Raw genomic sequence first — 23,795 nt, forward strand, 5'->3', positions numbered from 1 at the left:
GCGCTCCAATTTGTGCTGAAGTGGCTCATTTGGGTGCTTCCCCCTTCTGCTTCCGCCCCCTTCCTCCTTGCTTTTCCTTTTTCTTCTCTCCCTCTTTTTTTTCCTTTTTTTTTTTTTTTTTTTTTTTTTTTTTTTTTTTTCCCTGCTGCTGATTTACCACCATTCCCAGGCGTTTGCATGATGAGTGAGCTCACCCTGTGTGCGCCCAGGGGGTGTGCGGGGGGCCCAGGGGCGTCTGACACACCGCATTCCTCCTCATCCCGCCCTCCCCGAGCCCTGCCAGGGGACGCATGTTAATGATGACCTTGCTGAGTAAACAGTTGTGGAAGGAATAGGTGGTTTTTCCTGCGCTCCGAGAGGCGGAAGGTGCGATTACTCATCCATCTCTCCAACTGTCTCCAGCACCTTTTCAAGCGCATCTCGCGTCGAGTCTGGGGGCGTGAGCGAGGGGGTGGCAAGCGAGGGGAGGCTGCCAAAATCTGGGTTGCCACAGACACCGGCCTCGCTTCTCCTCCAATGAACGCTGCGCTGAGAGTGCAAGAGGAGGCTGGGCACCACCCACATGTTGAGCTGCCTGGAGTATAAGTAGATGGAGGAGCCTGGACTAGTGGCAGTTCAGACAGGGAGGAGAAGCAGCTCTCAGCATCTCCAGTGAAAGCGGTTTTTGATTCACCAAGTTTGCCCTAGGAGAAATCACCCGGATTTTTGCTGCAGCTTCCAGCTTCTTTGTGCATCTCTGTGTGACTTTCTCCGGCGGGGACTTTGCGGCATTCCAGATATCCCGGCGGGATTGGACATCTTACCCAACTCCTCTCCTTGTTCCTGGGAGGATCCTGGTTCTCTCTGGGACAGCCCTGAGCACAGCTTGGCACCGGGAGAAATTTGCCTACAACTCTCTCTGGGATCCACGTGGACCGACCAGCTCGCTCTGCGGTGATATCTGATTGGGTTGTGTTTGTGTCCAAAAGTCCTTGGAGGGGGGTTTAGAAGTCTCTGTGTGTCTTTCAGGAAGTGTTGTGGTTTTTGGGAGTTTTTGGGATCCGGCTTTAGTGCCAGGGCTTATAACCCAGTTCTTTCCGAGTTTGCCACTCTCACGGTCGGAGCCATGCAGCTGGACAATGTCACCAGCGCGGGCGTCCACTCCTTCCAGGGGCACCGTGGAGTTGCCAACAAGCCCAATGTGATCCTGCAGATAGGGAAGTGCAGGGCAGAAATGCTGGAGCATGTCCGGAGGACCCACCGGCACCTCCTGACAGAGGTCTCCAAGCAGGTGGAGCGGGAGCTGAAGGGATTGCAGAAATCCGTGGGGAAGTTGGAGAACAACTTAGAGGACCACGTCCCAACTGAAAACCAGAGATGGAAGAAGTCCATCAAGGCCTGCCTGGCCAGGTGCCAGGAGACCATTGCCCACCTGGAGAGGTGGGTCAAGAGGGAGATGAATGTTTGGAAGGAGGTCTTTTTCCGCCTGGAAAAGTGGGCTGACCGCCTGGAGTCCATGGGAGGCAAATACTGCCCTGGGGAGCCGGGCAAGCAGACGGTGTCTGTCGGGGTGGGAGGCCCAGAGATAAGGCCAAGCGAGGGGGAGATTTATGATTATGCCCTGGACATGAGCCAGATGTATGCCCTGACCCCTCCTCCCGGGGAGGTGCCTAGCATCCCCCAGGGCCACGATTCCTACCAGTGGGTCTCCGTGTCGGAGGACGCTCCAGCCTCCCCAGTGGAGACCCAGGTGTTTGAGGATCCCCGGGAATTCTTGAGCCACTTGGAGGAATACTTAAAGCAGGTGGGTGGGACAGAGGAGTATTGGCTGTCTCAGATCCAAAACCACATGAACGGCCCAGCTAAAAAGTGGTGGGAGTACAAGCAGGACTCCGTCAAAAACTGGGTCGAGTTCAAGAAGGAGTTCCTGCAGTACAGCGAGGGAACTCTGACTAGGGATGCTATCAAAAGGGAGCTGGATTTGCCCCAGAAAGAGGGGGAGCCCCTGGATCAGTTCCTTTGGCGCAAGAGAGACCTGTACCAGACCCTCTATGTGGACGCAGATGAGGAGGAGATTATCCAGTACGTGGTAGGCACCCTCCAGCCCAAACTGAAGCGTTTCCTGAGCTACCCCCTGCCCAAGACCTTAGAGCAGCTGATCCAGAGGGGGAAGGAAGTCCAAGGCAACATGGAGCACTCTGAGGAGCCCAGCCCACAGAGGACCCCTGAGGTTCAGCCAGGAGACTCAGTGGAGACCGTGCCCCCCTCGACCACTGCCAGTCCTGTGCCAAGCAATGGGACTCAACCAGAGCCCCCCAGCCCCCCAGCCACTGTCATATGAACTCCCCTGAGGGGGTCTGGGTTCTGTGGAAGGGAGAAGGGGGCTTATTTAGGAAGCTTCTCCTTGGAGGGGAGTTCTGGCTGAGACGAGACCTGAGGAGTGCTCAGTCCAACAGCCCAGAGCAGAGGGATTGACTTTGCTCGTGGGGGGAGGGAGGTGGTGGGGGTGAGGCACCTCAGGATGGGGCTGCCCCCCTCAACCCAGGCCGTGCCATGCGGTGGTGCTGGGGACCCTGCTGGCACCACTGTGGGGAACAGCCAATTTTATGAGAATCCCCTGACAAGAAACTAGAGACAATTCCCAACTTGTGAAGCAGCCGCCCAGCGCTGGCAGCTCTCAAGGACTTCATACGAGTGCAGCAGTTGGTGGAGGATTCCTACCCATCTGGGTCTCTCCTTTTCCTTCTTTCCTCCCTCCTCTGAGAGGGTGCCCCTGTCCTGAGGAGACAGCATTCTTTTGACCCTTGCCTGTTTTTGATTAACCTCTGTTCACTTGGCAATCTCCTGCTCTTACTTGCTCCAAAGGATTAAAATTGTTTTTTGGATTTTTTTTTTTTTTTGTGTGTTAAGAAGAAAAAAAAAAAAATCATGTTATTTCAGGAACGGAAAGCTTTAAGAATCTGGATTATTTTCTGTGGTTTTCATTTCACTGCACCTAATACCTGCATTAATGTGTTTCCTCTCAAGAGGCTCTTACTGGTTTACTTCTTGTCTTAGTTTCTGCTCACTCCAATTCAAGGCTACTGCAGTGCAGAGGCAAATTTCATCCTTTCTCTGCACATTATCCTGTGCATTCAGCAGGAAATAGATTTTCTAATTAAATTCTGAGCTCATTTATTGAAGGAGCAGTCTCCTTCCTTCTAGAGAAGAAAGGGTGTTCAGGGTAGAGAGAGAGAGAGACACCAGAGCTCTTTTGAGAGAGACTGGGGGGGGAGGGAAGGGAAATAAATCCTTATTCTTTGAATGAAACAAACAAACACACCCTAAATTCAGAGCAAAATATCCCCAGAGCAGCAAATCGAGTCCATGCTGATGTGTGGAGAAAACAGGAGCTTTTTGCCATGTAAAAGCCAAAAGAAGTGAAGAGAGGATCTGTGTGCCCCTGCACAGTTTCAGCCTGTGTGTCGCTGCAAGGAGTTCCTGCTCACCCAGAAAGACTCCAAATGCTCTTGGAAAACCTGGCACCCCTGTCCTGGAGCGCCTGAGGACAGAGTGTTGTCTGCTCACAGAGAAATTCCTGCAGCATCTCACCACAGACGGAGATGGACTTGGACTTTGTGACTTTTTCCACGTCGAGACAGGAAATGCTCAGCACTCACCTTTTGGCCAGTGTTTGATGACAGGACTGAGAGAAGAAAGACATTCCTGAAGTTTGGCTCTCCAAAGCTTCCTGAGGCTGGACATGTCTCAGGCATGATCTGCATCCAGCACCAGATCAAATAAACAGGGATGCAGCAGCAGGAGTGACCCTGGGATGCTCCTGGCACTGCCACAGTGGTGACATGTGGCACTGGTGGCTCAGAAGGCCTTGGCTGTGACTCCTTCCAAGAGGCTGAAGGTAAGGCAGCTCTCTGGCATTCTCTCCTCAGAGCTGAACTGGTCAGAGGGTGTCCGGCATAAAGCCTGCCCTGGGATAAAAACTCAGCTGAAATAGGATGTGAGGCATTGGGGTTGGGAGAAAGGGGAAGGGAGAGCCAGCCAAAGAGAAACATGGGAATGGGAAAAGTTTCCAAAGAGGGCAGTATCCTGCATTTTCTGATTAATATGGCAAAAGAATGCGAAGGTACTTAATTAGCCCAGCCCCAGGACCTGCCTTGTCCTTCATGGAGAAGCTCTGGGCTTGAGTCCCCAGTTGAGGTAGCACATTTCAGGTCCATGCACAGCCCCAAGGAGCTGCAAGTCTGCTCTGCCTCCTTGCTGGGAGCTGGTCTCAGGAATGGTGGGCGCTCTCCTCTCACTTGTTCCCAGTTTGTCAACAGCTCTGTGTGCAGGGAAAGGAGCATTTCTCACTAATGACCCGGGCTGAGTGATAGGGGAGTGGGAGTCACTGCTGAAGATGAGCTGGTCGTGTATTACAGGCTTTGTCTCCTCTTGCTTCCAGTGACTCACTCAGATCCTCCTCTGAGAAGGAATCACTTCACAGCATGCAGCATTTGGGAGGAAAGCCACAGAAAAAGCTGCAAAACAAAGGCCTCAGCATCAGATCTGCTCTCAGGACCCTCAGCCACCAACTGCTAGATCTACCACCTGAAGGAAAGACCAGCACAGGTAATTACATCCCATACTATCCTGTGGACCTTCCTTAATCTCCTCGGTGCCCTGACCTAAGATATTGAACAGCCCAGGTGCAAACACCTGTGCTGGTGTTGAAACCTCAGTCCCAGGGGCTGCAGCAGAGAGGTGGGATTTCAGCTTGGTGTCAGAACCCAAGCACCAGCCCAAATAATTGATGCTCCAGGGACTGCACATTGTGGCTTTCCCTTGGCAGGACCATGGGCAATTCCTTAGACCCTAACACCTAGTGGGTCCTGCAGGCTGCAGGCACAGCAAAATTTAATCCCAGCTCCTGAGAATTCCCCCTTTCTCCTCACTTTAAAACTCTAATCAGAGTTGGTGCATTTATTTTTTCTTTTCCAGTGATCCCTGCTGCTGTTGCTGAGATTCCTTCTCTGTGTCCAAGAGCTTTCCCAGGGGAGAAGAGCATGCTGCAGGAAGACAGAGGGCAAATCATGCACCAAAGAGCCTCCCATGCAGTGCAATGCCATGTTCAAGGTGCTGAGAGCCAGAATGAACCTGGGAATCTGCTTCCAACAGGACAAAGAAAAGCCTGAGCTGGTCCAGGTACTCCAAGCAGAGAGGAGAGTGCTGAGAATGAAAAGAGAGGCCAGAACAGAAGAACCAAGTCCAGGCTTTGAGGGATGCTGGGCTTGTGCTGACTGTCTCTGGAGAGGATTCCTCACCTTTGCCATCTGGGGCCACTGGGACTCAACCTAAAGAAATCTTCACCAGATAATGATCCTCGCTGAAACAAAAAACCTTTCCTGATTAACTTTGCCAAGGGGCTGATCCTGCCTTGGCTACGAACCCTCCCCGCTGGCCGTGCTGTAACTCACCTCTCCTGAGCTGAGGGTAGCTTCATTTCATGCGGGTATCAGTTCCAAACCTCAACGGGCTCCCGGAGTTTGGAGAAGCATCCCACGGTCCAGATGCTTGTCTGAACTGTTGGAGCCTGCACATCTGGGCCAGCTGTCTTGCCAGCGAGGAGCCTCATGAGACAGCAGGCGCTCTCTGGGTCTGCATGGGCCAGAGTTGCTGCAAGAACTGAGGTTCTTGTGGCTGGCTTTGGAGTGACTGTTTCCATCCAGACCCAGGGAGCCCAAAAAGAGCTCGATTGAGCTGGACAAGACAGTTTTGGTTCATCTCTCAGCCGAAGAGGTCCCAGTTGGTTCCTCTCTCTTCCAGAGCCAACTGTCCTGTATGTGTGTGTGTGTGTGTGTGTGTGTGTGTCAGTGTGGGGGGTGTGTGTGTTGAGCAAAAAAAAATCCACATTACATAAATTCTGTGATGTTTTGTTGCATTTGAATTAAGCTGGAGGAGAGACCTAAGGTACATTCCAACAAGGCTCAGCAAAAATGTCCAGGACTGGAAAATTCCATAAAACCATGTAAAGGCAGATTCCCGGGCATCATCTTAAGGTCTAAATGATATTTGATTTTGAGGTGCTTAATTTCCACAGTCTCTTCCAAGGGACTAGACTGCCTCAGTAGGCAATTTGATTTTTTCCTGCTTTTTTAGGGAATTAGCCTGTCTGTGCTACTTGGTCATGTGGTCCTGAGGTTTTTACATTTTCAGCTGGCTTTTTGGAGTGTGCAGAACTCAATCTCCTGATTTGATTTCAATTGTTGCTCCCAGCAAATTGGAGCTTTACTTGTAGCACCCTGGTTTTCATTACCAGCCTCTCCAGGAAGGACTGGTAGTTTATTTTTCTGGGGCAGAGTCACATGAAAGAGAAGCATGGATGTGTTGTACTTCTGGAACTTTAGCAGATTTCAACCACTGCATTTTTTTTTTTTTTCCCTCCTTAGGCGATTTTACATTTACTGATGAAAACTACTTTAGAGTTTTTATTTTTACTAGAGATATAATTAATTCAAACAACCTTGTACAAAAGGCAAACACGTCGAGTCACTGCAGGTTGTAGGGGTTGAAGCCAAAAGGTCTTTGTAAGCCGACATCACCTGCCCTGGATCTGACTGGATCAGGCAGTTTATTCCTCATGTGTCGTGTTGGAGTTACAAGATCACACCAAGCCACTAGAGCCTGTCAGTAGAATAGTGCTACACTTGATTTGCTATTGTAGCAAAGCCTTTTTGTAGATTTATACAATAAAACTTTGAAATATCTGCTTCAATTGCTACCTGCCTCATTTTCTGGTCTTTCTTCCTTGGTTCATGGGTGACTCAAGTATCTGCTGCCCCCTGAAAAATTGGGGTTATTTGGGTTACCTGGCTCATGAAAACTTTTCTTCTCAGCAAAAGCATGTGGTTGACATAAAAATGAAATGCACTGAGTTGTTCAGACCCTAAAACCGAGTCAGGTGTAGCCCATGAGGTTGGGAGAAGCGGCCCTTTGTGGGACTGTGGATCTTGTTGGGTACAGCTGAGAGAAAGACCTTTGAAATAAGGACAGTCACATTCCCAGCCATGTTTGAGAAATTCGCAGAAGAGCTGAGGCAAGACAGGACAATGTAGAGAAATTAAACCTCAATCAGTTCTATTTGACAACCAAAGAGCCTTTGTGAGTGAGAAGCACCCACACCCAGCAGAGACCCAGGAGCTGGGGCTGTGTTATCTGATGCATTCTCAATTCCTTGGGTTCATTACCCCTAAAACACCCTGGGGTTATCCAGGCTGGAATCGGGGAACGCAGCAGGGAAAGGAGCTCAGTGTGTTTTAAACAGAAATGTTTATTTTTAGCAATAGATTGATTCCAGATTGATTCCTGGCCCCAAAGCTGCTCAGCCCAGGGATAAAGGACTCTGCCTCTGCAAATCCTTTTCCAGATTTCATATGGATTTAGCCCCATTCCCTGCTCCATCCCTGGTCTTTCTCCAATGAAAGAAAACAGTCCAGGGTGGGATGTAACTGGCAGTGTCCACTTGGGTGGATCAGCTGGAGAAACAAAAGGAATCATTCCGTTTCCAACGGGGAATAAATGCCCAATGGACCTCCCAGAGATCCTTTTTGAGCTCAGGTTGGAGAGGCAGAGATGATCTGGAGCCCAAAGATGCCTCAAGGAGAGCTGCTGACCTTGAAGTCTCCAGCTCTTTGCAGCTCATTCAACCACAAACTCTTGGCAAGAGCGAGAAGGAAATTTTGAAGGCGTGATTTGGTTCCACAACTGAACTCTGCCTTTGTGCCCTTAACTGCCAGAATCAGTAAAAAAGTGGGAGGAAAAAGCATTGAGGGGACAGACTAGAGACAAAAATGCATCCAGTGTCACCCCAATGTGTGACAGAGTAGAGAAGCTACAGGTGAGCAAGTTTAGACTTTTCATGGTCTATGGACACGGCCAAAAGTTCCATGAACAACCAGATCCTTGCAAAACTAAACAGCAAGATCTGCATCAACCCTGCCAGAGCTCAAGAAGCATTTGGACAACGCTCTCAGACACCAGATGGGATTTTTGGGGTGTTCTGTGCAGTGCCAGGAGCTGGGTTTGCTGATCCTTGCGGGTCCCTTCCAGTTGAGGAAATTGGAGGGTACTGAGCTCAGCTGGAGGTGCTGAGCTCTTCCAGCAGAGGGGAGCAGAACTCCACTGTACACTGTGGGAATTAAAACCAGGAAAAACACCAAGCAGGGAGTAATCTGTCCTTGTCATCATTCATCCCTACAAGGCCCCTTCCCACAGGACACAAGATCAGGGGTTGCTTCAGTGAGGGAGGTCTGAGAGGATGAGCAAAGAGAGGTCATGTGGAGAAGGGATGAGGACTGAAGGCCAAAACTACACTGGAGGGACATGGACAGGATGGGGATGGGAGATTGGAAAGGAAGATGAGGCTGGAAAATGCCTCACTGCACCAGGTAAACTCATAAGGTTTCCAATTTTGTTACAAAGTCTTTCAGGTTTGACTGTAATCATTTTTATTTCCTTACTTTCTGACAGTTCCAGATGAAAATCTCTAGAAGAATCATTGGACCTACACTCATTAATTAATGAAAAAAAAGCCTTATTACTGCTCCTGGCTCTCAGAGTAGGGAGTCACCTGGAATGGATGTAGCCCAGCGATGGATGAAATGCCTCAAACTACTGAAATCCTCTTCAAAATCAGAGTGGGAACCATCCCTGTGTTTTCTGGGGCAAGATCCAAAATGCAGAGGCATTCACTGAGGAAACAGCCTCAGGTTGCACCAGGACTGGTTTAGATATTAGGAAAAAAAAACTTCACTGGAAGGGTGGCCAGGCATTGGAACACTCTGGAATCACTATTCCTAGAAGTGCTCCAAATCCTTGTGGATGTGGCACCTGGGGACAGGGTTTAGTGGTGGATCTGGCTGTGCTGGGTTAATGGTTGGGCTGGATGATCCCAAAGGGCTTTTCCAGCTGTAATGATTCCATGATTCCGTAAATAGCGGAGAAGGCACATGAGGCCAAGCACTTATAGAACTGAGGAAAAACATTATTAATTCTCGATGATTTGTACTTGATAATTTTTATTTTCTTCTTTCTTTATCATGACTGGACTGATCGGCTCCTTAATTTGCTTATTCAGGACAGCTTAAAGAAGGAGCCAAGATGGACCTATTGCACACACAAACTATTTTATAGGATCATAGAATGATTTGGGTTGGAAGGAATCTTAAAGATTATCCAGTTCCACCCCCCCCCTACCATGGGCAGGACCACCTTCCACTAGACCAGGTTGCTTTGTTTCTTTTTTCCCTTGTTTTTAGCCATTTTTGTCTTTTATCTCCTTTTTTAATCAAAAAAGATCGCACCGTTCAGTGATGTAAATCATATTTATTGACTTTCCAGGCAGGCTTTGTCTGTGTGCACAGCCCAACTGCTCCCATGGATCTCCTTTTCCTACGTAATTAGGGAAGGCTGTGAAATTTCCATTATTGACACAACGGGCTCTAATGGCTCCACTCATCACGTCCAAACTGCTCTGGTGAGCTCTGGGTGCTCGCTCCCATCATGGAGCAGGATGTTTTCCCCAGACCTGTTCCTTCAACACTCATTTTGTACCAAGGATGACTCCCAGGCAGGTTTTGTGTTTTTACAGCTGATTTTTAATCATCAGGAATTGAAAGGGGAATTGCTGTGTACATCCGGTTCGATTCTTGGCACAGTTTGTGGTGATTTTTTATGGAAGACACGGCCATTTTCATTACCTTTTAGGATATATTAAGGGATTTTTAGGATCCTGTTAAATTAAAGTGAGCCTGCAGTGTCAGTGTGGTTTTCAGTCATTTAATCTTGGATGTTTATCAACTTTCAGCTCATGAATTCATATGCTTAGAAGGGAGCTGGAGTGGGAATTTCACAAGGGCATGGCAGAGTAAGACAAGGGGAATGGCCTTAAGATGAAGGAATTTAGATTTAGATGGGACATTGGGAAGAAATTCTTCCATGTGAGGATGGGGAGGCCCTGGAATGGAATTCCCAGAGAAGCTGTGGCCGTCCCATCCCTGGAAATGTCCAAGACCATTTAGATGAGGCTTGGAGCAAGGTGGTCCAGTGAAAAGTGTCACTGCCCATGGCAGAGGCTGGAACAAGGTGATTTTTCAGGTCACTTCCAACCCAAACCATTTTCTGATCCTATGAATTTATATCCTGCAAAACCAGGGATTCCCAAGCTCACTAAAAGCCTTCATGTTTCTGATAAGGAGTTGATGAGTTTTTCCATGCCTCCCACGTATGCTCAGATAATACTACATTAAAAAAAAAAAAAAAAAATAATAATGTAGAAAGTCAGATTTTGTTTAGTCCTGAATCTTACAGAACCACTTGGTGGCATAAATTGTTTTGTATTTTTCTAAAGGAATCAAATCTTGACATTTTCAAAATGAGCTTTTTTTGACTTCTGCTTTCTGAAAAACACCACTTAAAAACTGACTTCATCTTGGAAAAAAAAAAAAAAAAACCACAAAGAAAGAAAAAAAAGTAAGAAAAAGGTTAGAAAGCTCAAAAAAAGAACTGGAATTTACTGTTTTGGGACTCTGAGGCTTGTGCTGAGTCGGTACAAGAAGAAATGTCTTTTTCCAGCTTCATTTTAATTAATTGAAATATCAGGAGAGTTTCTCATCTGACCTGACTTTGCCCTATTTTGCCCTCTCCTGATTTGATTATTCAACTAAATAAACTCACATATTTCCCCTGTTGTGGGATTTTCACTCTCTGTTCTCTTCTGCTGTAGGAATTTCAGGGACTTAAAATATTCTGAATGTCTCTGGAATGGTGTGAAACCCTTCCTCACCCACAGGGTCAAGAGATAATCCCTCTTTGTGACCAAGATTACAAAACCTGTGTTACACACTTGGAAAATTACAAATCCAGTGGAGGGCCCAAATTCACTGACAGTTTTCACAGCAGGAAAAAAGCCAAACTTCAGGTCTTTACTATAAATAACAGCCTTAAAATCTGTCCTAGGTTTGGGCAGTGATGTCAGGGCAGTAGTTGAGGAAGTCTGTGCTAATCACAGAATCCCAGAATGGTTTGGGTTGGAAAGAACCTCCCAGATCACCTCATTCCACCCCCTGCCATGGGCAGGGACACCTTCCATTATCCCAGGGTGCTTCAAGCCCCATCCAACCTGACCTTAGACACTTCCAGGGATGGGGCAGCCACAGCTCCTCTGGGAAACCTGTGCCAGGGCCTCCCCACCCTCACAGGGAAGAATTCCTTCCCAACATCCCTTCTAAATCTACCCTCTGGCAATTTAAACCCACTCCCCTTGTTCTGTCCCTCCAATTGCTTGTCCAAAATCCCTCTCCAGCTCTCTTGGAACCCCTTTAGGCCCTAGAAGGCCACAGTAAGGTGTCCTTGGTGGTGGCTTCAGCAGTTCTGCGTTAAAGGTTGGATTCAATGATGTTGGAGGTCTTTTCCTACCTAAACGATTCCATGATTCTCCAATCACGGAAAGACCATCAGCCCTTTAGTGCAACCTGCATTCCCTGCAGCCCTAGAGTCACTGGAGACATTCCAGTGGTGTTTCCTGGTTTTCCAGAGGAGGCAGAGATTGGAGAGAGGGATTTACTAAATACCCAAGGTTGAAGGCAGGAAGGAAAAGTGACTGCAGACCCCTCTGTTCTGTGTAGGGCCCCACCAATATCTTGTTTTGAGAGCTTACATCCACCTCACGCAGAGCATCCCATTTCCTGGTGTGGAAAATGAGGGACATGGCTGAACTGCAAGTGCTGGAAGCAGAGGACATGGCAGCCTTTCCCAGAAAGCAGCTCCATCACTGCTCTATGCTTTTTCCTCTGCTCAGTTTCCTCAGAAATCACCATTTTGTTCCTCATGTTCAATAAAGGCTCCTAAATCTCCATGCAATCAAGTAAAGGAGGCACCAATTCATTATTTCCCTAACATCTTTGTCCCTGAGGACTCCCGTACACAGAGAGTTTCAAAAAATCAAATCCAAACTGAACCAAGGCATGGCCATGTCAGAAATTCTGTATCAGGAACAGTGTGCCCAGCAGGAGCAGGGAGGTCATTCTTCCCCTGTACTGGGCACTGGTCAGGCCACACCTTGAGTGCTGTGTCCAGCTCTGGGTGTCTCAGTTTAGGAAGGACATTGAGTGCTGTGTCCAGCTCTGGGTGTCTCAGTTTAGGATGGACATTGAGTACTGTGTGCAGTTCTGGGTGTCTCAGTTTAGGATGGACATTGAGTGCTGTGTCCAGTTCTGGCCCCTCAGTTTAGGAAGGACGTTGAGACGCTCGAGCACGTCCAGAGGAGGCAACAAAGCTGGCGAAGGGCTTGGAAAAAAAGCCATAGGAAGAACGACTGAAGGAGCTGGGGTTGTTTAGCCTGGAGAAAAGGAGACTCAGAGCTGACCTTATCACTCTCTACACCTTCCTGAAGGGGGTTGTAGACAGCTGGGGATTGGTCTCTTTCTTCAGGCACCAACTGACAGAATGAGAGGACACAGCCTCAGGCTGCGTCAAGGGAAATATAGGTTGGATAGTAGGAAGAAGTTTTTCATGAAAAGAGTGATTAAATACTGGAATAGTCTGCCCAGAGAGGTGGTAGAGTCACCATCCCTGGATGTGTTTAAAAAGAGTCTGGATGTGGCACTCGATGCCATGATCTAGTTGAGGTGTCAGGGCTGGGTTGGACTCGATGATCTTGAAGGTCTCTTCCAACTTACACATTCTGTGATTCTGTGAAATTATCTGGAAGACTTTCAGACCTGTGTCTTCAATCCATTTCAGAATTAAGGTGACCTGAATACAGCGTGGTTCACTTCCCCTTGGCTTGATCAGAAAGGCATGTCTGGGAATGAATTAACCTTGGCTGAATTAATGCCACCTTTGATCCTCATTAAGTTTGGACACTCGGGCGTTTAGGCCAGCCTAAGTTCTTACACGTGAAATTCAGTGCTGAGGGCTGAGGGAAGGCTGGAAATCTGCACACAAACTGCTGGAAAAACATCCAGGCTGAGATAATATTTTTTGCTGAAACCTTTCACCAGCAAATTCTGCTCTGTGGCACCAGGGACAACTTTCCTGGGAACCACAGAATGGTTGGATGGAACCACAGAAAGAGACCTGGGATAGTGAAGGTGTCCCTGCCCATGGCAGGGTTTGGAATGAGATCATCTTGAAGGTCCCTCCCAACCCAAATTATTCCATGATTCTGTGGTCCTGTGAGAGCAGGAATCTTGTCTTTCTCTTTCTCACTGATCCACGAGTGCCTGTCCAGGACAAGGCCTCTCAAATATCTCCAGATTTTGCTGAGCACCAGGATATTGCCTCCATCGCAGTCATTCCAAATGAAAACTCAAGTTAAGCCTCACTTCAGCACACACTGATGCAGCTTTGCACAATGTCTGTACGACCCCAGCAACTGGAATGATAGAGAAATGCCATAAAAATCCAGGAACTGTTGCTTCCTCTACACCTTTCCTCTATGAGTTTGGAACAACTGCTAAATCTCTCCTTTTATGTTATATGTCATATAGAATCAGCAAGATCGTGTAAAATCTACATTTTTCTTCACAATCTTCACTGGGTTTTTTTATTTCTTTTACCTTAAATCAGGTTTGATAAAGAGGCTGAGCCATTCCAACATCCGTGATGTTGCCCCCTAGATCAAGACACCAAGAGGATGAAAAAGAGGGGAATAGCAGTACAACTGATTTCTCACGGTGCCACCACAGGAAATCTGGGATGTTTGTCACCTGTGTCAGCAGAAATCACTGTCTGGTATCTCCTCTAGCAAAAGAGTGGAGCTGTGCTGGCTAAAATCTGCAGTTTGAAATAGGGCCTGGGAAAAAGGAAAACTAACAGGGGAAATCTGCCTGGTGAGGTGTTGAATTGCTTTGACCCAGGGAACTCAGGCAGAGCTGCCTCTCCAGGAACTGGACATATTTAGTGCTTGTTTTCCAAAATCAGCATCCCATGGATGTCACAAACCTGGACATCAGCTCTCTTTGCCATCCAAGAAAGAAAAATCTCCACTCAGTGGACCCAAGTCATCCCAAACTTTCCAGTGTGTTCAGGGCACAGAAGGAAAATCAAATTTTCTGCCCATTTCCATACTGATGTGGCTTTAGGCATCCACCTTTCTCTGGTTTTCTGAAAGATTCTCCCCACAGTTAATGAAGTCATTGCTTAATCTGGATTTCCTTGCAATTCTGACTATCAGGAGAAATCAAGGAATTTTGTTTTCCCTCCCTGCTCAGCCTTTTGTCTGCAGCTTTACCTGTTTGCTGAAATCTGGGTGTGATCACAGAGTCCAATCAAAGGTGTTGCCAATCCAGCACTTTTGCCATGGCATGAGAGAAGCTTGGGGGGGAAATAAAAAGCAATTATGAATAATTTTCAAAATAAATAAATAAGGAAGCCCTGAAATGCTCAGGCCCTGCCATGAAGGACTTTAATAAACATTCAGAGCTTGTTCCTGTGTTGATGAGGCTTTACCTCTCAGAAAGTACAAGATGTCAATCAGGATTTTCTCTGCTGGAAGCAGGAACCCAAATCTCTATGGAAACCAGAAGAAGGTGACAGTGCCTATGGAGAGGTTTTCTGCATAGATTCCCATCCTCACAGTTTACATTTACTGGAGATTTTATTGCCACTGTAGTTCTGGAAATGATAAAAAATGTTTTATCTTCCTTGGACTGCAGATTCTAATGTTGTCCCATCTCCTTCCTCCTCCCTCCTCCCTCCTCCAGCCTCAGTCAATGAATCCTTTGGTTTAACTTATTTACTGCCACATTAGAAAATAATAAATTATTGATGTAGGTGAAAAATGAATCCAATCCAATGAATCCCCTCCACAGAGGATGTCAGATTCTAATGAGGATTTGCAGCCTCACAGGATGGATTTGAACAGGGAGGTGCAAGCAGAGGGGATATTTTGGAAGTAGACAGGGGCCCCACTGCAGCACAAGTATCTGTGGGAGAACATATAAAGGAGTTTTCTCAGTTCAAAAAGTATCAGGTCCTGACTTCATTCAGCCGTGACTTCTTGTAAACACAGCCCCAAATTTTCCAGTTAGGCAGCTGATCTCAGAACCCTCCAGCATCTCATCCTGAGCATCCCAGAAGAGCATCCTGCTCACAGTTCCTTTCCTTGCCAGAAGCCAAGGCAGGAAACAAAGGCCTACCATGTGGGTGGATGATTTCCCTTTTTCTTTTGTTGCTCAGTTTCCAGCTCTTGAGCGAGACAAAAAGAGAAATTTGTGAGTTATTCAACATCTGAAGTGATGAAGGGGTGAATTCACCACTGGAAAAAAGTTCAGGGGTTGTTCTGTGCCTGCCATGGTGGAGCCTGGGGTTTGAAATGGAGTTAGGCTGTGCACAGGGTTGAAAGATTAGAGACAGATCTTCAAACTGAAAAACTCCCACTCAGCAAATATGTGGAGGGCAGAACTGGGAGGTGCCAAGGGAGCACAGAGGGGACAGAGTGAAGGGTCAGGGGACAGACTTCACAAGCTGGATGGATATAAAAAGCATTGTGACGTGCCTGTGACGACCATGCAGTGAACATGGAGGTGAAAAACCATGAGGACCTTGGACCTGGTCCTCACAGAGTCATTAAATCCCTGCCAAAAACCAACTGCAAATCAACGGGAGCTGCCACTCCTGGGGTAGGGGTTTAATAAATATCCCTGCAGGAGATGCTGGGATTGGTGTCCGCTCTGAATCCTGCTGCTTGTTGGTCCTTAAACATGATTCACAACCTGTCCCCTGCTGGTGAAGATCTTCCTGTAGCTCATCCCATGCCATGGGAAGGAAAGTGGCCACCCACTCATTTGCTGCCTGAAAGTGCCAGAAGTTTTCATGGAATCACAGAGTTGAAAGGGACCTTGGAGACCATCTTGCTCCAACCTTTCTGCCATGGGGCATCTTCCACTGTCCCAGGCTGCTCCAAGACCCATCCAACCTGGATTTGGACACTTCCAGGGATGGGGGAGCCACAGCTTCTCTGGGACATCTGTGCTAGAGCCTCACCACTCTCACAGGGAAGAATTCCTTCCCAATATCCCATCTATCCCTGCCCTCTGGCAGTGGGAAGCCATTCCCTGTGTCCTCTCCCACCATCCCTTGTCCTCAGTCCCTCTCCAGATCTCCTGGAGCCCCTTTAGGCCCTCAAATGTCTCTAAGTTCTCCCAGGAGCCTTTTGTTCTCCAGGTAGAACATCCCCAGCTCTCCCAGCCTGGCTCCAGAGCAGAGGGCCTTCAGCTCTCTGAACATCTCTGTGCCCTCCTCTGGACTTGCTCCAATAGATTTTTTTTTCTGGCATATTCAATGGCATTGCAGAGGGAATTCCAGGAGACTCAGATTTCCTTGGGGTAGTGATATTGTTCCCCTGGAACATTATTTATGGCACACTGCAACTCACAGATCGTGTGCTAAAAGATTTTAAAACTCTTCAAGTGGTGGAGACCTCACATTTTCTCAGTTTAGCTCATTTTTACCACTGGCTGGAGAGAGCAAGACAGCCCCTTCCTGCTTGCAGTAGCCTTTTCTGTGCTGGAAATTTCAGAATTTGGGAAGCTGTGTTGTAAAAATTGGTGTAAAGTTTCTCCACATTCCTTTCTGTCTGACTGACAGTCTCAGATACAGGAGGTTCATTTTGGCTGTTTCCCTGTTCGCTGATTAGATTGTCCATGGGACCATGTTCTAAACAAGGTTGCTCCTCTGATCCAATGTGTTTTCTTTGTGTCGATGTTATTAATACATCAAAAATACTTTCTGCACCCGGAGTTTCTCCTTGCACATTCCTTTTATGTCTAATCTGTCCTCCCACTCATCAGTCTTATTTCTCACCCTGTAATTCCCTGTTTTAAACTTCATGAATGTCTCAACTCCACTTGGACCTGTCCTGTGTCTCCTCAATAGGTCCATGTCCAGACAGAGCAGCTGCCATGGGCTTACATTTTGCTGATGGAATCTCTGACATCACCATCCATGATTTTGGAGGGTATTTGTCTACACCCTACAATTAAATCTCTCTGTTGTCATAACTTACACCCTTTTGGGGCTTCAGAGATTGAGCTTTTCCCTTTTGAAACCTGAATTTCATTGAGGCAATTCCCTCACTGCAAGGACCACTCCTGAAGACAATTCCCCAGCTTCCACCTGCACCTGCATCTGTTCCCTGAGAATATTCCTCTGTCCATGTCTTTGCTGGGACTCTTTTCTGAAAGCCAAGGCTGAGTTTTTCCAACTGATACATTTCCGAACGGCCACGCAGAGAGATTTCTGGTGGGGCTGAGTTCAGATCTGCTCTCAGGGAATTATCTGTACCCCAGGATATGTGAAAAAATGCAGGAAGCAAGTTGTCCCTCAGGCAGGACACTGCTGAGAGTGCAAGGGACATGAATGGCTTGGGGAGCTAAACGAGATCCGAACACTTCCGTGGCTGCTGTTGCTATGGAGATGCTTCCTTGGCATCTGCATAACGAGCACTCCCCTACCATTAACTCCGGGGGAAATGAGGCTCCCAGGTACCAAACTGATGAGGAGACAGAAAGACAGAGCCAGAATTTTAAGAGGGAAAACACCCTCAGAGGCTTCAGCAACCAAACAAATCCAATGGTCTTCACACATGCGTGGGATTGAAGAGGGGTTTCCACAGTGGTGCTGTTCTCGTGTGATGGAGCCTCTGAGCCTCCAAATGCAGAGTGAGGATGGTGAAGAGAGATCTGAAACACTTCTTTTTTTTTTAATGTTCTGCATGCAGCAAATATATAGGTCAGGAGATGAGATTCTCTGCATTTAGGTGGAGTTTGTCTTTTCTACTCTTCCCAGCAAGAATTCTCTGTCATGAGCTATTTGGGGGACCAAGAAAGAGGAAGAATAAAATTATCAAACAGTTTGGGATGGAAGAGACCTTAAAGATCATTCACCTCCCCTGCAAAGGGACACTTTCCACTAGACCAGGTTGCTCAGAGGAACATCCACCCTGGCATTGACAGGAAAGGTTTCCACAAATTTATCCAGAACATTACACACATCAAGCAGAAGATCCGCACTCTGTGAAATGGGCTTTGGATCCAGGCCCTGTCCCTTCATCCCTCCAAAGAAGAGGTAATTCCACATGTGCCACAGCTGTGGGACTGGCTCAGGACTTCAGGAGATGTAGGACAGGAATGGCTGGGGCAGCTGGAGGAGAGGGAGCAACATGACTGCAAAAAATTTAGAAATTCAAACCTGGAATTTGCCCTCAAGGGGTTTTCAGACTTTGGAGAACCCATTTCTGTAAGATGTTTCCAAGAGGGTCCCAGCCCTAGTGTCCTTTGGGTTGTCTTTTCCTGCTCTCCTGCCATGCCTGGCCTTTGGGCCAGCCCCAGAATCTCCTGGAAAAGCAGCTGTCATGGTTAACAGTCCATTCCATAGATTTTTCCACTTATCTGGAGTGACATGCTGAACATTTTAAAATGTCTCTAATAAGTGAGTCCAATTCTCTCTACCCTTGGAAGAGAGAATTTTGAACTGCCTGATGTCTGTGTTTATTTTTTCCTTAGTTTGGGATTTTTCAGGGGAAAACAAGGCATTGTTCTGCAGCTCCAGTCTGCCTTAGCTCCCAATTTTAATCAAAGACATCCTTTCTTTCACCTCTAATTATCTGCAATAGTGGCTTAATTTGCATTGTGCCCTTTTCCTGAATTGACACAGTAAAAGCATTTTCTCATTATTTCCCTGACTTTATTCCCTATCATTAATGCTGCCAGGATGACTCAGTTCTAGACAAGGATTTTTGTCTGAGAACCTCAGGTTTCCTGTCAGTCCCTGGACCTTTCAGCTGCCTGTTTGGCATGATTAAAGATGCTGCTTTGTTGACCTGTTAATCACACACTTTTACCAGTGCTGGACCGCTGGGATGCTTTTCAAACTGGGAAAATGATGCTAAGAAGTCTCTGGCTGATTATTAACTGCTCACAGTGATGCTTCCAGAGCTCTTTGTGTTCCAATCACAGGTGCCCAGGCTGGCACTTCCAACCCTCCCACCCTCAACCTGCTCTTCTCCAAGACACAAAATCATGGAATGGTTTGGGTTGAGAGGGACCTTCAAAATTCTCTCATTCCATGCCCTGCCAAACCTTCCACTATCCCAGGTTGCTCCAAGCCCCATCCAACCTGGCCTTGGACACTTTCAGGGATGGGGCAGCCACAGCTGCTCTGGGAAACCTGTGCCAGGGCCTCATCACCCTCACAGGGAAGAACTTCCTCCCAGTATTCCATCTAACCCTGCCCTCTGGCAGTGGGAAGCCATTCCTTGTGTCCCATCCCTCCATCCCTTGCCCAAAGTCCCTCTCCAGCTCTCCTGGAGCCCCTTTAGGCACTGGAAGGGGCTCTGAGGTCTCCCTGGAGCCTTCTCTTCTCCAAGTGAACATTCCCAACTCTCCCAGCCTGGCTCCACAGGAGAGTGGATGTTTTCCTTGCCACACAACCCCAGTCCAGGTGTGGCTACAGCACAACAAACACATATTTCTCTCAGGGATTAAGAATTGTCTGGGATAATCGAAAACTCTTTCCCCCATCTCTTTAAAACAAACCTGCTCAACTGTCCTACTTGGAGTTTTACAGACTCCTAATAAAACCTCCCTGAATATCATCCCAGGCTGGAGCTTCCCGTTCTGTCTCTGAGGTTTTCTTTGCTGCAGCAGCTTTTATCTCGTCTGTTCCTTTGAAATTCCCTGTCTGCTGCCTGTTTCCAGCTCGCTCTCCACCTCACATGTGTGAAGCTTGAATACTTTCCCTCACAGCTCCTGCCTGTTTACTGCAGTATTAAAAGAAATAATAATATAAAAAAAAAAAACCAAGCCAGGCAAAAATGATGATTAATGACCTCATACAAAGATAGATCAGCCGTGCACAATCTGCATCAGCACCATGGCTGAGCCCTCCCAGTTCTCTTTTTTCCTTCTTTTGTGAGTGTGTTGCCTTTTTTTTTTTTTTTTTCTTTTCTTTCTTAGATGGCTCCAGAGGTCCATCATTATATTCTGAAACTCTCCCTTCCCCTGGGAGAGATGGAGCTTGTCAGAATGATAAAGGAGAAAAGAGGCAGCGTTAGTTCAGCTCTGCTAATGGAAAAGCATCTCTGGAGATAATTGGGAATGTAAGTGTGGAACAGGGGCAGCAGGAGAGGGAAGGGGTAAAGATACCAGGATACTCCTTCATGGGGGGGGAAAGGGGCCTTGCCATAGTCATAAAACCTCTAAGTGTGGTCTTTGTCCCCTCAGAGCCACTCACTGAAAAGGACAAAGCCAAAACCAGGCGGGCAGAGCTCCATGGACGGCCTCAAGCTGAACATTCCACAGGAAAAGGCCTGAGAGCAGCAACAACAGCTGATAAAGGATGCCATCTGACAGCCTTGGCCACCGCCAGGCCCAGATCCAGCCCCAGCATTCCTGGTTCGTCTCCCAGTTCTGCCTTCTCCTTGAGCGGGTGGGAGAAAGAGCAGCCTGGGAGCAGATGGAGCTCCAGAGGGAGCAGGGGAAGCTTCCCTGAGGACAAGGACACATATGGGCCACTGCAGCAGGAGCTGAGCCTGGAGGGGTTCCCTCAGGAACCCTCAGGCAAATCCCTCTGTTCCCTGGGGCTCCGTTTCCTCCCCTGGTCTTGTCTGCACAGGTTCTGGAGGGTGAAGAGGCTCCTTTCATTGCTCAACTCCTGATCCTACAGAGAGCCTGGGTTCTGTTCAGGGCCATGGGATGGTCCTGGAACATCAAGAGCAGCTGTTCCTGTGCAGAAGTGAGAGGAACTTCTTCCCAATATCCCATCTAACCCTGCCCTCTGACACTTTAAAACCATTCCCTGTGTCCTGTCCCTCCATCCCTTGTCCCAAGTCCCTCTCCAGCTCTCCTGGAGCCCCTTTAGGCACTGGAAGGGGCTCTGAGCTCTCCCTGGAGTTTTCCCTTCTCCAGGCTGAACAGCCCAAACCTCTCTCAGCTTTTCTCACAGGAGAGGTGCTCCAGGCCCCAAATAATTTTTGTGGTTCTCCTCTGGAGTGGCTCCAGTGTTGGCAGCCTGTGAGCCCACAGAAACCAGAGTTCAGCCTGCAGTAGTTACAGGTTTAGGTGGGAAATTGGGAAGAATTCTTCCCTGTGAGGGTGGGGAGGCCCTGGAATGGAATTCCAAGCTGTGGCTGCCCCATCCCTGGACGTGTCCAAGACCAGGTTGGATGGGACTTGGACTGGGAATAGTGGAAGGTGTCCCTGGCCATGGGACTGGATGATCTTTAAGGTCTCTTCCAACCCAAACAATTCCATGTGTCCATTGGTTTTAAGGTGACTTCAGTGGAGAAGACAAGAAAGTTAGGAAGAAGCTCCTATATTGTCTCCTTTTCTTATTCATCCCCTCTGGAGAAAAATAAAAATTGCAGCACAAATGTACCTGGTTCTGCCTGCAGGTCTGGATTAGATCAGGATGCAGTTTATAGATAATAAAACCTTGTCCAGCAGCCAGGTCCAGCATGGTTAATATGACATCAAAAGGATCTTGTTTTGCAAATGGAATTTCAGTCTCAGGCTGGAAAAAGGTTGGCCATGGGAGCTCTGAAATCAAGCAGCACTCGGGAGGCTCAAACTCATCTGTTATAATCCAGAATAATTTTTTTTTTGCCTGAATCCTACATGAAAATTGAGTCTTGCTGATGCTTTCTGTCTGCTACTCTGAGTTTCATGCAATTTTTTATATTTATTCTCTGCCTCCTCCTTTCAGGAAAGTCATCCACAGAGCAGAGGGAAAAGGCACTTAACCTTGATCCAAATCTTTTGGAGACAATTGATATCCCCACTTATGAAACGAGGTTTGGTTTTTGCAAATTGAAAAAAAAAAAAAAAAAAAAAAATCTGCCTAAGGGTAAGGTTTGTATTCAAGGAGAGAAAAGAATGGGAATCTGGCCCTGGAGTTTTCCACTGAATGTTTTTTCTTGAGGAGGAAGAACAGTCAACGTGTAAATGCATTAATGAGATAAATAAGGACAGGAATTGTACAGGCTGTTCCAGGCTGGAGAGAGACATTCTCAAGGAGAGAAAAATACATTTTGTGCTAATAATTTGTGTGTCAGTATCCAGCACACAGTTCCAGCTGGGATCTTATACATAGGGAGGGATAGGGATTGCTCGGAGAAGGAAAGATAGGGAAAAAATAATAGTAACAATAACAATAAAATATTTTAGTCACCTTAAATTTGTCATATCTCAGAAGAAAAAAAATAATTAAACAATCTTCATTCTGTGGCCAACCTGAATTTTAGATTTTCCTCCCTAAAAAAAGAGGTTTCATTTTTTTTTTCTCTGCCATGTAAACTCCATTATTTTTGGCCAATTTAAACCACTGAGTTTTCCAGAAATCCAGCTCTAAAATGGGATTTGATTTTAGATTTGGTGATTTAGTCATTGTCACCAGCACTTCATGTAATATTTTTCACTCCAAACTGAGGAATGAGCATGAGCATGAGCTGAGCTGACACAAAAGAGTCCCTGAACTCTGGTTTTCCCAGAAAAATGTTCTGTGCTGATTCCACAGAATCAGTTGTTACCACCTTCTTGACTGGTAAATGCAGGACAACACAATATCCTGAGTATTTGAAATGTCATTTGACACTTGAATCAGCTGCTGTTCTCTATTGACTTTAAAAGAATGTTTATGAAAAGAAACAGCCAAAGCTCACCTGAACCCTATAATTCAATAAAAGTAAATTCCTACACTGTAGGGCTGAATCAGGCATAACATGAGAAATCCCACACAAACAACCAACAGCACCAAAAAAATCCCACCAAAAACCAAAGCACAGAAAAACAGAAGGAAAGGTGGTTTTGACTTTCATTTTAGGAACAAAGAGGGTTTGTTTTTTTTTTTTTTTTTTCATCTGTACTAACAAGGGTCTTGCTTAAGTGCAAGGTCAGTTTGAAGTGGTTCATCCAAAAGACTTTTACAGGTCATGGGGTCCGTATATGAAATTGTTTTATCCAGCTCCAGGACAGTGAAAAGCTGGAAAAGACTTTTCAACTTCATAACAGCCTCTCCTGACTTCTGCAAATTGTGGCCTGACCTAGTTCATGGGATACGTTATTAAATTCTCCCAGCAGTTCCTATATCTGCTTCTGCAATAATTCTCTTTTGAAATACTCCCAGCCTTTTCAGAAAGATCCAGCTGATAAATAACATTCCCATGGTTATTTATCCTAATAACCCAAGTTTGTACTTTATTTTTAGTTTGGTAATATTTATGCTTGTCTTCCAGGCCCTGGATTTGGATCTGATGTCATGCAACCAATGAAAAATCACCCAAACCATTGAGCTGTTCTAGATCCCTCTGCTCCTCATGGATTTTATTCAAGTTATAGGTTCACAGAATCATTTAGGTTGGAAAATACCTCTAAGATCATTGAGTCCAAACACCAACCCCAGTGCTCCAAGTGCCACATCTCCAAGTCTTCTAAATCCCTCTGGGGGTGGTGACTCCACACTTCCCTGGGCACCCTGTTCCAGTGTTTGACAAACCTCTTGATGAAGAAATTTTCCCTAACATCCAACCTAAATCTCCCTGGCACAACTTGAGGCCTTTTCCTCTTATTCAGTTTAGCATTAAATTATAGGTAATTGTTCTGTGTCCCAGCACCACCTTGGAGTGGAAAGGGACCTTCCTTATATCCAATATAAAACTGCTCCCTGTCAATTTGAAGCCATTCCCCCTTGTCACTCCAGGCTCCTGCAAATAAACCTCTCCATCTTCCTTATAGGCTCTGTTTAGGTACTGGAAGGCCACAATGAGATCATCCCAAAACTTT

General features: G+C 46.9%; 1 protein-coding gene and 2 long non-coding RNA genes across 3 annotated transcripts in view; 2 read left to right on the top strand and 1 right to left on the bottom strand.

Moving 5' to 3' along the window:
* The window catches only part of LOC310910070, a 603,801-nt gene that overhangs the window by 117,988 nt on the left and 462,018 nt on the right, over nt 1-23,795 (bottom strand). The window lies entirely within an intron of this gene.
* On the top strand, nt 635-3,221 carry ARC (activity regulated cytoskeleton associated protein). Its single transcript, XM_083867582.1, has one exon. The coding sequence runs from the start codon at nt 1,106-1,108 to the stop codon at nt 2,318-2,320; it is 1,215 nt and encodes a 404-aa protein (XP_083723708.1). The 5' UTR covers nt 635-1,105; the 3' UTR covers nt 2,321-3,221.
* On the top strand, nt 3,774-5,583 carry LOC310913439. The gene is made up of 3 exons (XR_014590821.1): nt 3,774-3,877; nt 4,421-4,587; nt 4,957-5,583. It is a non-coding gene; the product is annotated as an uncharacterized lncRNA (long non-coding RNA).

This window comes from Zosterops lateralis (genome assembly GCF_965231275.1).
Source record: "Zosterops lateralis genome assembly, chromosome: 1".
Lineage (NCBI taxonomy): Eukaryota > Metazoa > Chordata > Aves > Passeriformes > Zosteropidae > Zosterops > Zosterops lateralis.

Bases quoted from the DNA above. Each gene is read 5' to 3' on its own strand.
- ARC (XM_083867582.1), top strand. From the start codon at position 1,106: ATGCAGCTGGACAATGTCACCAGCGCGGGCGTCCACTCCTTCCAGGGG.